At 56.0% G+C, this 12,777-nt stretch overlaps 1 protein-coding gene across 2 annotated transcripts; it reads left to right on the forward strand.

Moving 5' to 3' along the window:
* Positions 1-1,908: 1,908 nt before the first annotated feature.
* PLEKHO1 (pleckstrin homology domain containing O1) lies at positions 1,909-12,777 on the forward strand. Of its 2 annotated transcripts, none has more exons than XM_056510985.1 (7): positions 1,909-2,272; positions 3,048-3,185; positions 9,120-9,260; positions 9,511-9,615; positions 10,391-10,492; positions 10,770-11,539; positions 11,623-12,777. In XM_056510985.1, the coding sequence occupies exons 1-6, from the start codon at positions 2,246-2,248 to the stop codon at positions 11,535-11,537; spliced, it is 1,281 nt and encodes a 426-aa protein (XP_056366960.1). In that variant the 5' UTR covers positions 1,909-2,245; the 3' UTR covers positions 11,538-11,539; positions 11,623-12,777. The 2 variants fall into 2 exon arrangements, with proteins under 2 accessions (XP_056366960.1, XP_056366959.1); XM_056510984.1 differs by having other exon boundaries at positions 1,911-2,272; positions 3,039-3,185.

Below are 12,777 nucleotides of genomic sequence, written 5' to 3' on the forward strand. Positions count from 1 at the left end.
ACCTGCAAGTGCGTTTCCAGCTCTGCTCCCTGGCCTCTAATCAGCACTTGATTGGGAATTAACAAGCCAGATCAAATGAAATGAGCTCCTAAATCCCTGGGAATTATCTTGGCATCACAACTAAGTCCTGTTGATGTGGGATAGAACAAAGCCCTGCAAGGAGGAGGGGACCTGGGCAGCTCTTTGGGGAAGGGAGGGGAGGACACAATCTGTGCTGGGGGTGGTTCTCTGCCCACAGCCAGGAGTGGAACTGGGTGGGCACCTGTACAGTGAATATTTGGTGAACTTTGAGTTGTTGGGACAGGCAGAACTGCAAGTGAATTCCCCCTTACAGGGGACTCAGCTGTCTGACAGCCTGAGACCCCAACAGAGGGGAGCTGAGTCACAGCCCCCTGCCCCATCCTCTCCTCCAGCAGCCCCTTTCCCCAACACCAACGCTGTAATTATTGTCAGAGACACAGAAAAGCATGTGTCCTAATTAAACTCCGCTTGCCTTCCAGGCAGCAGCTTCACACTTGATATCCAGAGGCAAAATGCTGTGTGTGGGGTGTTAAATATGTAAATCAAGAGTTTGCTGATCTGCTCTGCAAGAAGAGGCGATTTTGGCAGTCGCTGTTATGATGGAGCAGCACAAGGAACAGCATCAGGGCCAGGTGAAGCCAAGGGGCCCTGTGAACATAGGGAGAGACACAAACACACCGTGGAGAGGCTTTTCAATCTGCCCATAGGGCTGGGGATGAGGAGCTGCACAGACCCTGTCCCCTGTCCCACTGCTGTGCGTGCAGCTGCCTGTTCCTGGTGCAGAAATGGGAGACGGTTCCCCCCTGTCTCTTCCTTCCATGTCAATTGTTGATGTTTCCAGCTCTGAATCATTGGTCACATCCTTCACAGTGTGACTCACTGTCAGAGCAGCCTGAGGATTCCAACTGCAGCTCAATTGCTGCTCCCAGGCGTGGGGAGGTGTGTGCAGGTGCGTTACCTGCTGTGGCTTCAGGGCAACTTCCCTGGCACCAGAGGACGTTTGGGAAGAGCGTGGGCCCTGGATTCAAAGGGCACAGCAGAGCTGTCCTACTGCCACCAGCCCTGTGCCATCTGGTCCTGAGCACCAGCCGCTGCTCTGCAGGCCCTGGCCACCAAAAACAGGATGTGAGGAAGGACAAGTCCGGTTGGGAGGCGAAATGTCATTAAATAAACTGGCAGGTGCTGTGGTGTCCCGGGGATACACTGGGGGCTCATCTATCCCTCTGCCATCAGCCCTGCCTGGACCAGGCTTTGGCCATGGGGGTTAAAGGGGGAATCTGAGGCACAGAGATGGCAAATCCTGGTCCTGGGCCCCATGGCCAACACTCAGAATGGGCTACAAACACTTACAGAAGCTCTGGAAATGCTCCATAATCTAAGTACATCCCTAAAATTCTGTGTGCTTTAATTCCAGAGCACTGGGGTTAAACTACAACTTGAAATCATGGGAGGGGGATGATGTCCAGTGATGGGATGGACACTGTCATTGGAAAGCTGATCCACTGATGGATGATGGATCAATTTCTGAAAAGAGCCATTTTCTCCTTTCTCTGCTTTTCCCTCTATCTCACCCATTTCTGATACATAAATCCCATCCGTCACCTCAGTCCCACACTCAGACTGTTCTGGACTTGCAGGACATGAAGGAGACACAAAATAATCCAAAAAAGGACATTTTTTAGAAAGCTGAGTGTCTCCTCACTTTTGGAAGCCGTGCTCTGAATCCAACCAAATCTCGGCTGGCGGCGACCCCCTCCCCAGGAAATCTCCCAGCTCCTCTCTCTAGAGGGATTTGTTCACGCTTCCCAACACCTTTAGGGGAGGCACCCCCTTCCCAGTGCCACCCGGCTGCTCTTCCCTCTCCCGGGAAGTTTCCCGGTGACCCGTGACACCGCCGGGACCGCGGCTGGGGGACACCGGGCGAGGCGGCCCCGCGACCCCGGTGAGTCAGAGACAAAGGAGAAAAACCCTCCGTGGGCTGCGATTCGCCCCGCGCCGCGAACCCCGACGTCACGGGCTATAGATGGAGCTCGGGAGCCCGGCGCAGCCCCCCGAGCTGCGGGATGGTGGCGGCGGGGGGGGACGCGGCGGCGGCGGCGCTGGCGATGGCTCAGAGCGCGGGGCTCGGTAACGGGAGCGGGGCCTGAGCCGCGCGGGGCCGAGGCAGCGCGGATCCCCCTCTGCGACCCCCGCCCCGCATCGCCTCCGAGCGCGCCGAGCCACCATGAAAAAAAACAATTCTGCGAAAAGGGTGAGTGCAGAAGCGGCTGTCCGCCCGGGGCAGGGCAGGGTGAGGGAGGCTCCTGGGTGTTTTGGGGAGGGGGTTTGTCTCTCCGCGGCCGCTTGTTCGCTTCGGCTTTGCTCCCCCCCCCCCCCCGCAGAAAGCGCACGGACCCCCGGCAGATCCAAGGAGACCCAAACCCTGCTCCTTCCCTGCCCCTCCTGCCTCCCGCACCCCCACACACACCGGGGGATGTAGGCAGGCAGTTTTCATATTGAAACACAAGGAAACGATAAAATCCGGCGGCACCATCAATCGGCTCTTTGCCGTGCTGTGTGTGCTGCACCCAGCGATCCGATCTTCGCTGCCTGCGGAGACACCTCCGATATAAACCAACCATACATTTCACCTCTTGGATTAATTGCTCATAAAAAGCTTCAAAATGCAATTTTCACCGCATCTGGTTTAAATTCCGCCCATCCCCCTCCCGCTCCCCTTTCCACGGTAAATGCCCGCTGGATGAGGCGATGGAGACACCGGCCTGGCTTATATAACCGCGGAGGGAACCCTGCCCGCTCCTCCCGGGGCTGCTGCTGTCGCTTCGTGTCTGCAGCACAAAAATCCCCGCGGAGCGACCCCGGGGAAGGGAAGGACTCGGTCCCGGAGTCGGCAGAGAGAGGGGCCGGAGGGAGGGGGAGGCAAAAGTTGGGCGAAGAGGGAAGCGGGGAGAAAAGCAGTGTAAAACCGAGAATAATCCCGTTTCCCCCCCATTTTCTTCCCTCTCGCTTTGTGTTAGGGGCACCAGGATGGAAACCAGCAACCTGTGCAGCCGGAGAAGGTCGGCTGGGTGCGGAAATTCTGCGGGAAAGGCATTTTTAGGGAAATCTGGAAAAACCGTTATGTGGTTCTGAAGGGAGATCAGCTTTACATCTCGGAGAAGGAGGTAGGATCGGTTTCAGTTTCCTTTCCCATCCCCCCTTCCTCCCTTTGCATATGAAAGGCGCAGCCCCGGTGCTTCCAGCGCCAGCCGGGCCCGGGGGTTCCGCGGGGGTGCTCCGGTCCCCGGGACCCGGCGGGACACGGCGGGGTCGGGGTCGCGCTCAGTGTCGGCTCTGGCAGCGATTCTCACAGACAGCTCTGCTGGGAGACATTTTCCCAGCGCTGAGACACGAAAGGATTCACTTAGCGAGAGTTAAGCCCTCAAACCTCTTTCCGCCCCTTCTGTGCCTGTCCTTGAGCCCAGCACTGCCTTATTCCCACCTGCTCTCTCTCTCTGGAAATAACCCCACTCTCCCAACTGGAATCGAGCCATTTACAGGTCGATGTCTTGCATTTTTCCCCCTGCCAAGAGGAAAACCGGGAAATTTCGCCCCGGATCGGCATCCTGTTGTAACACGTGTCCCCTCCGATGTCTCCTTGCTGGGCTTTGGGTTTAACGTGCTGTTGACATTGGAGGCAATCGGCTGTGACCGTCAGGCTGAGCCAGCACCTGGCTGTCCTTGCACGCCCCCCCTGTGCTTTTTGTCTCCGTAAATGCATCAGGGAGAACTCCCCAGGCCGGAGCCCTCCTCCTTCCTATCCCCTGTGAGCACACTGGTGCCCACAGCACCGCAGCTGCTCCAACTCAGGGAATTTGAGATAAAATCCTGGTCTCTCCGGGTGTCCCCCCTCAGAGGAGGTAATTTCCTGACAGACCATGGTTGCCTGGGCTGGTTCTGCTGGCACCTGGAGAGAGGAAGGGACGATTTGATTTAAGGTTGGTTGAGCCATGGACATGGCACAGGCAGAGGGTCAGGGCTTGCTGTGACACAGAAATGGCCTAAAAAGTGGCCTGAATGCCCAGGTTGTGCTGAGCTGCATGCTGGCATTCCAGAGCTTGCTCCCCTCAACCTCCTGGCTGCTGCAGAGCCAGGGAGAAACAGAAGGACAGGCAATAGACGTTTAGGTAGCTACAGATCAAATCCAGGTGTGCTGGGAGCCCAAGAGAGGGATGAGGCTGGAGGGGCCATGCGGAGCTTACCCCGAACAAGAAACTCTTGTGTTTGTGTTTCATAGGGGAAAAAACTCACAGCCGGGCCTGAGGCGGCCCCTGGGCTCCACGTGTGTGTGAGACCATAAATAACGCGCAGCAGCCGCTGCTGAGGCTTTATATGGAAGAATCTGCGGCTGGCAGAGATGTGGTCACAGAGGTGACATCTGGTGCTGGTGTGTGCTAAGGTGACTCTGTGCTGGCCGTGCAGGGACGTGTGGTGCTGGTGTGCACTGAGGTGACTCTGCCCATGGCATGGAGGAACACGCCAGAGTCGGGGGTTCTGGCATCCTGGGGGGCTCGTGGCTTCAAGCTCTGCTCTGCTGTGTCCTGGCAGTGTCTCATGCTCAGCAGCTGCTCCAGAGGTGGTTCTGCAGGTCAAGCCACGTTCCTGGCCCTTCCCACCATCTCGGAGCAGAAAGGGTTAAATCCCAAGGCTCCTGGAAGCTCCTCGGCTCTGCCATGCGCTCATTAAATGAGTTCAAATCAGACATTGATTTACTTTTCTCCATCCGGGAAGCAGGGCAATGAATCCCATCTCCCCAGAGTGCAAGGGGAAGGGGAATTGTCTGTTCCACACTGGGTTCCATTGGGAAGTATGTTGGTATGGGGCAGGTGTTGATGCTGCATGAAGAGACCGCGGAGCAGAACAGCTCAGAGCTGAGCTTGGGCTGAGGTCTGGAATGGGGACAGTTCCAAAGTTCAGACTAACAAAATCCCATCAATATCCATGCTGATCCCTCCTGGGAATCTGTGTGCTTTTCCAGTTGTCTGTCCAGGACCTGGGCTTGCATATCACAGATCAGCCCTGATTACTCTGTTTTGTCAGTAGAATTTAGAAGTGCCTGACCTAGGAGCCTGGGCTTCTCCTTGGCAGAGCCAAGTCTGTAAGGAGAGGAAATGAAGTTATTCAGCCCAGCTGATGGAAATGCTAACAGGGTGTTTGAGTGCTGCCCTTTGAAAGCTGTGGGACTTGTCTGACACCTCCCAAAATGGGAGCTGGAGGCTCTGGCCCTGCTCACTCCGCTTCCCCACGGCTGCTGAACTCCGTGAACTCACAGCAAAATCCTTGGTTATTCAGCGCTTGGTCTTCGGCCAAAACCAGCTCAGTAGAGATGAGCTGCAGCGGGCTAAGCTCTGCTGAGCACACCACCACCTTCTTAGCTCACTCTTGCATTCTTTCCCCTCGCTCTCGGTCCCTCCCCGGCACATTTCTGGGAATTGTTCCCTGTTCCTGGCCCAGCTTTGTCGCTGGCTGGCCGGGAGCAGCGGCCGCGCTGACACAGCCGGGCTCGGCGCTTCCTCGCAGGAAGCCGGGGGCTGCCAGACAGGGGTGATGGGGAATGAGGAAACGCTTCTCTTGAGCATTCCCGTGTTTGCCACCAAAGGCATCGGCTCAATTAGCACAAGAGCACTCGAGAAGTCCTTGCGCTCTGGGTTCCAGCTTGGCGCAGCCGAGGGGCTTGGGCGTGTTTGCATGCTTGGCTCTCTAATGCTTTTAGAGCTTTAAGGTACCCCCAAAACCATGTCATAATTCAGTGACTCTGGGAGACCTGTGTCTCTGTTAGCCTTGATGGTGACTCTTTGGAGAAGGGACTGAGGCAGGCACGTCTTGCCAGCATCTCCTCATCAGCTGAGGGCAGCGACCTGACCGTGACAAGGACGGTACAGTCCTGCTCAGGTGTGTGTGCATCCCTGTCCCAGTGACAGCCTGGCTTCAGCCAGCTCTGCAGGAAGCTCCAGCCTTGCTGAAGTAGAGCTGCTCAGCTGGAGGAACTGAAACTTTGGTGGCAGCCTGCAAGGGGAACTGTCTATCTGCAGACTGCCCATGTTTGGGTATTCGGCTGCACTGAGAGGCTGGAGGTTTCTGGTTACACCCTGAGCCCCACTGTGACCTCCCGAGTGTCCCGTGGGTGCCTTACACTGGGTGTCTTGTGATTTTCTGTATCTTCTGCATTTTTCCATGTCCCATGGCAGCAGGAACTGCTCAAGCAAATCATCACCTAAAATCCCAGACTGGTGTGACTGAGCACCGGCCCTGCCCCTCTGTGCATGGTTTGGCCCCAAAACACAGCCCTGACCTGCACCCTCCTGGGTCCAGGAGGTTTGGAGTTACTGCAGGTGCCTGATGAGGAAATACAAACTCTTATCAGTGAGACACCCAAGGGCAGTTAATTAACCCAGGCCAGAGACCCTCCCACTGCCTTCCTGTGGGAGCAGACCTTTGGAAGCACCAACAGCTGTGACCCCTTGGAAAAGGGATTTGGGTGTCACGGTTGGTGTTCCAACCCATTTTGTGCCCACAGCCCCCCATACCTCAGGGCACAGGGAGTGCTGGGTGCCCCCGGGACCAGCCCGGGCGGGCAGCAGCTGCGGGGGAAGGAGTGGCAGGAGTGCAAGGAGTGCAAGGAATGCAGCTCCTCTCCTCGGGCCGAGCAGCGTCAGCAGTGTCGCCGTGGCACAGCCAGTGACGCCCCGACCAGGGGCAGCTGCTGGGGTGCGGGGCTGCGTGATCCTATGGCTGCACAGAAATGTTCCCTGCTGGAGGGGTGGGGGTGTTTCTCATTCCTTTTCCGTACCTCCGTTTCCCTTCCCTTACCTAGCCACAGGTAGTAGCCAGGTGGAACCACAGGGTAAGGTTGTTTTGCCTGCCTCTAATAGGTACAACTCGACAGCAATGCCAGCAGACTGCAAGGGCAGCACCTGCTGGGATTGATTCACCTTAATCCTCTCAATCCCAAGCTCCCCACAGGGCACAGAAAGTAGGACCCACGTGCCTGCTAGGTTCTGAGGTCCCTCCATTCTTCAGCCCTTGGCTGCTGTGGGGGGGAAAAGACCTGCTGGAAACCTGCCAGCTGGGAATGGTTTTGCTAAAATCAACCATCAACCTCTTGCTCCATCCCTTCCTACTGAGAACTGATACCAGAGGCTGCTTCCTCCTGGGCACAATCAGCCAAATCCTCTTTGGGGAAGCCTGGAAGGTTTGATTTGGATGGCCCCTCTCTCATGGAGAACGTGGAGGAGGGGACACCCTGCAGGTTCGTCACCCACCTGTGATTGACAGTGACTGGGACTTCAGCTCTGTTGGCCGCATGGTCCCAGTAAATCTGTGGCTCCTCAGGGGCTGGTTTTGTCCTGTTTTCATGGAGAATGGGCTGCAAGACTGTCCTTGGCCTCTCCTACCTCCGAGGCTTCTCTGAGCTGCCTCTCATGCCACCACCTCCCTCCTTTTGGGCTCAGGAGCCTCCCACAAAGGACAAAAGAGCTGGCAACTGCCTCTGGAGTTGCCTTTTACCTTTCTTCTGCCCAGAGAGGGTTCAGCTGGCCACCCAGTTCAGTGAGACACCCACTGCTCTTCCCATGCCCCCTGGAATTTCTGTGCCACCACAGGCACCTATGCCAGGCTGTTGCTGCTGACCCTCTTCCACCAGGAATCCCACTGTGGATGCTGCTTATTCCCAGTTTTAAGTGTTTTATGACGGGTCACACCCAGGAGCAGGATCCCCTCAGCTGTCCCAGTGCAGTGTCAGAGCCTGTTTAAAGGATGATCTGCCCCTGCAGGGTGTTTGTCTGAACCAAAGACACCTGCTCTGTCCTGCAGCCTCCTGGGGACACTCCTGGAGGCAGGAGGCTGAGTCCCAGCTGTGTGATCTCTGCAGAGGAAGGGGGGCACTGGGGAAGCTTCACTGACCCACATGAGCAAACATCTGGAGCAGGGGCTCTGATCTGAGCTGCAGAGCACAGCTGGGGGCTCAGAGGGGGATCAGCTTTTCCTGCTGTAAATGAGTTGGGCAGAATTCAGCTGAGATTCTTGGAAAGGGGTGGATTGTAGGGTGGGAGTGGGACGAGATCAAAGCTGATTAGAAGCGTGCAGGGAGGATGTGCAGCCAGACAGTCTCTGTTATCACACCAGACACCGGGGATGTGTCACAAGCAGGAACCAGCTCCGGGCCGTCAGCGGTGGCAGCGCTGGTGATTGTGCTGTGGATCCTGGGGACACGCTCAGGAGCACAAGGATGGAGGATAGAGGGGAGCTGCCGTCATCAGGCAGGGCCAGATGGTCAGTTTATCCATGCCCCTGGTTAGGAAGCTGGTTTAGTCACCCTCTTTGATTAAATTCTATGGAAGAATCAGGGGGAGTTCCTTCGCTGCTTCCCAAAACTGAGGAGGAAATGTATGAAATGGGGTGGAGTCCTTCCCGGCTATCCAAGGCTCAGACCTCAGCACCACCTGCCTTCCCAGCAGCCGAGTTACACCCCTCCACGCCCATCAGCCTGGGATGACTGGCTGGAGTTGGATTAAGCAGATGGATGTGGATTTGAGCCTGTCTGTAATGGACATGCAGAGCCGAGCACTCCCCCAGCCCAGTTTGCTAATTCCTCGTGTTTACCATGGAAGAGCAGAGCTTCCCTGCGGTAGGAGCGGGATTGAGGATGGTGCACTGGGAGAGTGATGAGGAGGAAGGGTACGGACAGCTTTGCCATTTCCCTTTTGCTCCAAGTGTCCCCGAGGGACTTCTCCTGCACCTCCCACCTCCACCCTAGCTCCCTCCCAGCACACAGGACCCTCTCCTTGTGGCTGGAGTCAATCCTGCTCATTTTGTGAGTCCACAAGCAGGAATGCTGTGTCTGATGACACCTGCGTGATGGTTCAGCCTGGCACCAGTAACTCTGGGGGTAGAAGAGGCAGGAGTTAACCTGGCAAAGTGATTTTCTTGCTATCCTTCTAAATATGTCCCCTCATTCCAGAAGAGAGAAGTGGAAACCTTCATGTTGAAATTCTGCTGGCTGGAGCAGCAGAGTGTCTGTCTGACATCTGCAAAGCTCTAATTTTCTTCCTGTTCTGCAGGTAAAAGATGAAAAAAACACACAGGAAATGTTTGACCTGAGTGACTATGAAAAATGTGAAGAGCTCAGGAAGTCCAAAAGTAGAAGCAAAAAGAACCACAGCAAATTTACTCTCGCCCACTCCAGGCAGCCTGGAAACACGGTATGTGGGGCTGGCCCAGTTGCAGCCAGGCAAGAGCCACTGGCTCCAGGGGTGGGCAGGGATGTGGATGGCCCTGGGGGATGCAGGGAAGGGAGGGATGTAGATGGCCCTGGGGTTTGCTGTGTGGGGCAAACAGGGCTGGAGGCTCTGCTCTGCTTTGCCTTTTCTGTAGAGGCCTCATCATCTTCACGCTGGCCAGGGCCCATCTCTGTGTGAGTCCTGGCTCTGACCTGAATTCCTTCTTTTGTAGGCACCAAACCTGATCTTCCTGGCTGTAAGTCCAGAAGAGAAAGAATCATGGATTAATGCCCTCAACTCTGCGATCACACGTGCTAAGAACCGGATCTTGGATGAGGTGAGCAGGATTCAGGCTGAGCCCCAGCTCCCCTGTCTCAGCCTGGGTAAAGGTTTGAGGCTCCTGGGAGCAGCCCTGTCTCGGGGACACATCCACACAAAGTGTCTCCAGCAGAGCTCCTCCCGCTTCTCAGGGGAGTGTGTAAGTCCCAGTTACACAAAGCAGCTTCGGCAGGGAGAAATAACAGGGCAGCCCCAGTTCAGGCTCCTCCTGGGGACACAGGGTGTACTCAGAACACCAGGTCTGGCACAGGCAGGTCAGGGTGAGCATTCCCACACAGTTTCCTTCAGCGTGAAGGAGAACCTACCTGGAGCAGGCTGTGCCCTTGCTCCAGGACTGACTCTCACATTAATGTTTCATGGCAACCCTTCCTCAGCTCAGGCCCGTCTCAGATCTCCCATTCAGCTTCCCACAGCACCTTGGCGCTGCCAGGAGGCACTGTCCTCTCCTGGATGGCAGCACAGAGCCTGTAGTGAAGGAAAACCAAGGTCAGACTATGGTAGAGCATATAGAGCAGGAAGCAGCACAGCAAACACTGGGAGTGATGGCTTCCAGAGGAGTCTGTCATGGGAGCCTTTGCAGGCAGTTCCAATTGTCAGGAATGACTTGGGCAGATTTAATCCCATCATGGCGCAGAGGGGACACACCAGGCGAACACTGGGTCGCTTCCAGGGCTGGGCTTCCACACCCCATTCCATGCCAGTCTCCTCCTGCTCACAGCTCCAGGAGCTGGGAATGGCTCGTGTTGGTGCTCACAGCCTGTGTCACCCTGCAGGTCACCGTGGAAGAGGACAGCTTCCTTGCCCACCCGACGCGGGACAGAGCCAAGATCCAGCACTCCCGGCGCCCTCCTACACGGGGCCACCTCATGGCTGTGGTAGGTACAACCGATCCCACACACCTGCTTGGGCGAAATTCCCCTGCAAGTGTTCCATTTGTAAGTAAGTGCAAGGAGAGCCGGTGTTGGAGCTCCATCCTGAACTCAGAGTTACTGTAAGGACAGCTCTGGGTCATCAGCTCTCATCCTGTGCTCTCCTGGGAACTTCACTGTGCAAACCTTCTGTCACTGAGTGAGGGAGCGTTCCTGAGGGAGCTCCCTGGAAGCAGGGGCAGCCACGCTGGTGCCAACCCAGCTCTGCTTTCTGCTCCTCCAGGCATCTACCTCAACCTCCGACGGAATGCTGACGCTCGACCTGATCCAGGAGGAAGACGCCTCTCCAGAGGATCACGGCACCTGCGAGGAGAGTTTCCGGGTGGACCTGGACAAGTCTGTGGCACACCTGACCGCCGGGCGGCGCCGCTCGGACTCGGAGAGCACCAAGGCACCGGAGAAAGGGCGGACGGGGAGCCTCCCGCTGCAGGAGGTGACCTCGTGGGACAGGGCTGGCCATTGCCATGACTCCTTTGACAAAGGGACCATGTACACACCGCAGGTCCCCAAAAAGCTCTCGCACTCAGAAAAGAATAAATGTGCCTCCATGGAAGAAATTCTGTCGCGACGGGACTCTTCCACGCACCGGGCGGTGCTGAGGAAGGGGCTGGAGGCGCAGTTTGCCTCGGCAGAGCCGGAGCAGCTGTCCCGGATACAGGAACTGGTTGCACTGAAACTGGAAAAAACTCAGGAACTGCTGACAGAGGTGAAGGGCTATGGGGAAGGCAAGAGAAAGACCAAGGACTCCAACACCAGCACCACCATCACCACCACCTCTTCTTCCTCGTCATCTTCCAAGTCGGACTCTGAAAGGATCCTGCAGGAATCTGAAAGGCTGCTGGGGGAGGCTTCCTCCACCTGGAGCCAAGCCAAGAGGGTGCTGCAGGAGATCAAAGAGCTGAGGGACCTGTACAAACAGTTTGAGCTGCAGCAGTCAGACTCGAAGCCCAAACAGAGCTCACAGTCGCAGTTTAGGAAGAGCATGATGTGAAGGCAAGCCTTGGGATGGGAGGGAGGGACTGGGGAGGGCGGCCAGCTGGTCTTTTTTTAATTATTATTATTATTATTATTTACAGTGTTCAAAAGAGTGAAAAGGTGCCTGTTCTCACCCAAATTTGCTTCTCAAAGCTTGGACCCTTCCTTTCCTCCATCACATCCCCTGATGAACCAACCCAGTGTTCCAATAAATCAGTTGCAGTTTATACCTCCTTTGTAAGAGCTCCCTTTGCACTGCAGGCCCCAGCTCCTGTCATGATGCAAGGACAGGAGCCAGCACGGCTTCTCGGGAACTGCCCACGTCTGCCTGGAGCATCCCATGGGGTGGAGCTGGATGAGCCCTGGCATTGCTGCTCTCGTGTCTGGGCTGTGCCCCAAACTACATCTCTCTCACCAGGACACTTGCCCTGCTCCCTCTCAGAAATAAATGACATTAAAAGGTCAGGAAAGGTGTCCATCCCCAGCACTGCCTGCAAGTCCCCATTATCCAGGAATCCTGGATCCTGAGTATGGAAATTAATGGAATTATCCATTATCCTGAGTATGTGGGAAGTCCAGGCTGGTCTCCAGCATTGCACAGGCCATTGAGGCAATTGCTGGGTGCAGCTCACAGAGCTCTGTCCTGGCACAGTCCCCTAGAGAACTTGGGGCTGGCAGCTGTTATTTTGGGGAGCACACAGAGCCCTCTGGAAGGGCAGCAGTGACACATTCCATATCCACCCTGATCCCGTCGGGCCAGGAATGCTTCACAGACCCCCTTGGCCCCGAGCAGTGGGAGGTTGCAGTCATGTGTCTTCCCTTCTGTGCAACCAGAGGATCAAAGCCTTGGATTTGACAGCCCACACAGGCAGTTGGGGGAGTTTGGGCTTTTCCATTCTCATTTCTCTCTTTTCTTTTTACCTTTTCTTTGAGCTGAAAAATCAGGGGGTGTGTGCGGGAGGCAGACACCACAAGCCACCGGCAGTTTTGGTAGGTTTGCCTTGCTCTCTCAGGTGTCACAGTCAGACAGCAGCAGGCTCTGCTTGCACTGCCCAAGATCTGAATCAGCCTCGCTGGAATGAAAGCTGAGCCCGGAGCAGAGCTCAGATCCTCAGCTCACGGGCTGGCTCAGCTTTCGCAGCCACGAGCAGGACGTTGCTGTGTCTCACTCGTGGTAACATCCAACTGTTCCTTGTTTTTTAAAAGGAAACTGAATTCCCTTACCTACATGGCAAATATGAAACCCACAGAGATAC

The sequence above is a fragment of the Oenanthe melanoleuca genome, chromosome 25 (assembly GCF_029582105.1).
Source record: "Oenanthe melanoleuca isolate GR-GAL-2019-014 chromosome 25, OMel1.0, whole genome shotgun sequence".
NCBI classification, from domain to species: domain Eukaryota; kingdom Metazoa; phylum Chordata; class Aves; order Passeriformes; family Muscicapidae; genus Oenanthe; species Oenanthe melanoleuca.

What these genes read in the sequence shown, in the direction of transcription:
- PLEKHO1 (XM_056510984.1), top strand. Translation starts at nt 2,246, where the DNA reads ATGAAAAAAAACAATTCTGCGAAAAGG. An exon ending in AAAACAATTCTGCGAAAAGG is followed by an intron (nt 2,273 to 3,038) that starts GTGAGTGCAGAA and finishes GCTTTGTGTTAG; the next exon opens with GGGCACCAGGATGGAAACCA. An exon ending in CCAGGCAGCCTGGAAACACG is followed by an intron (nt 9,261 to 9,510) that starts GTATGTGGGGCT and finishes CTTCTTTTGTAG; the next exon opens with GCACCAAACCTGATCTTCCT.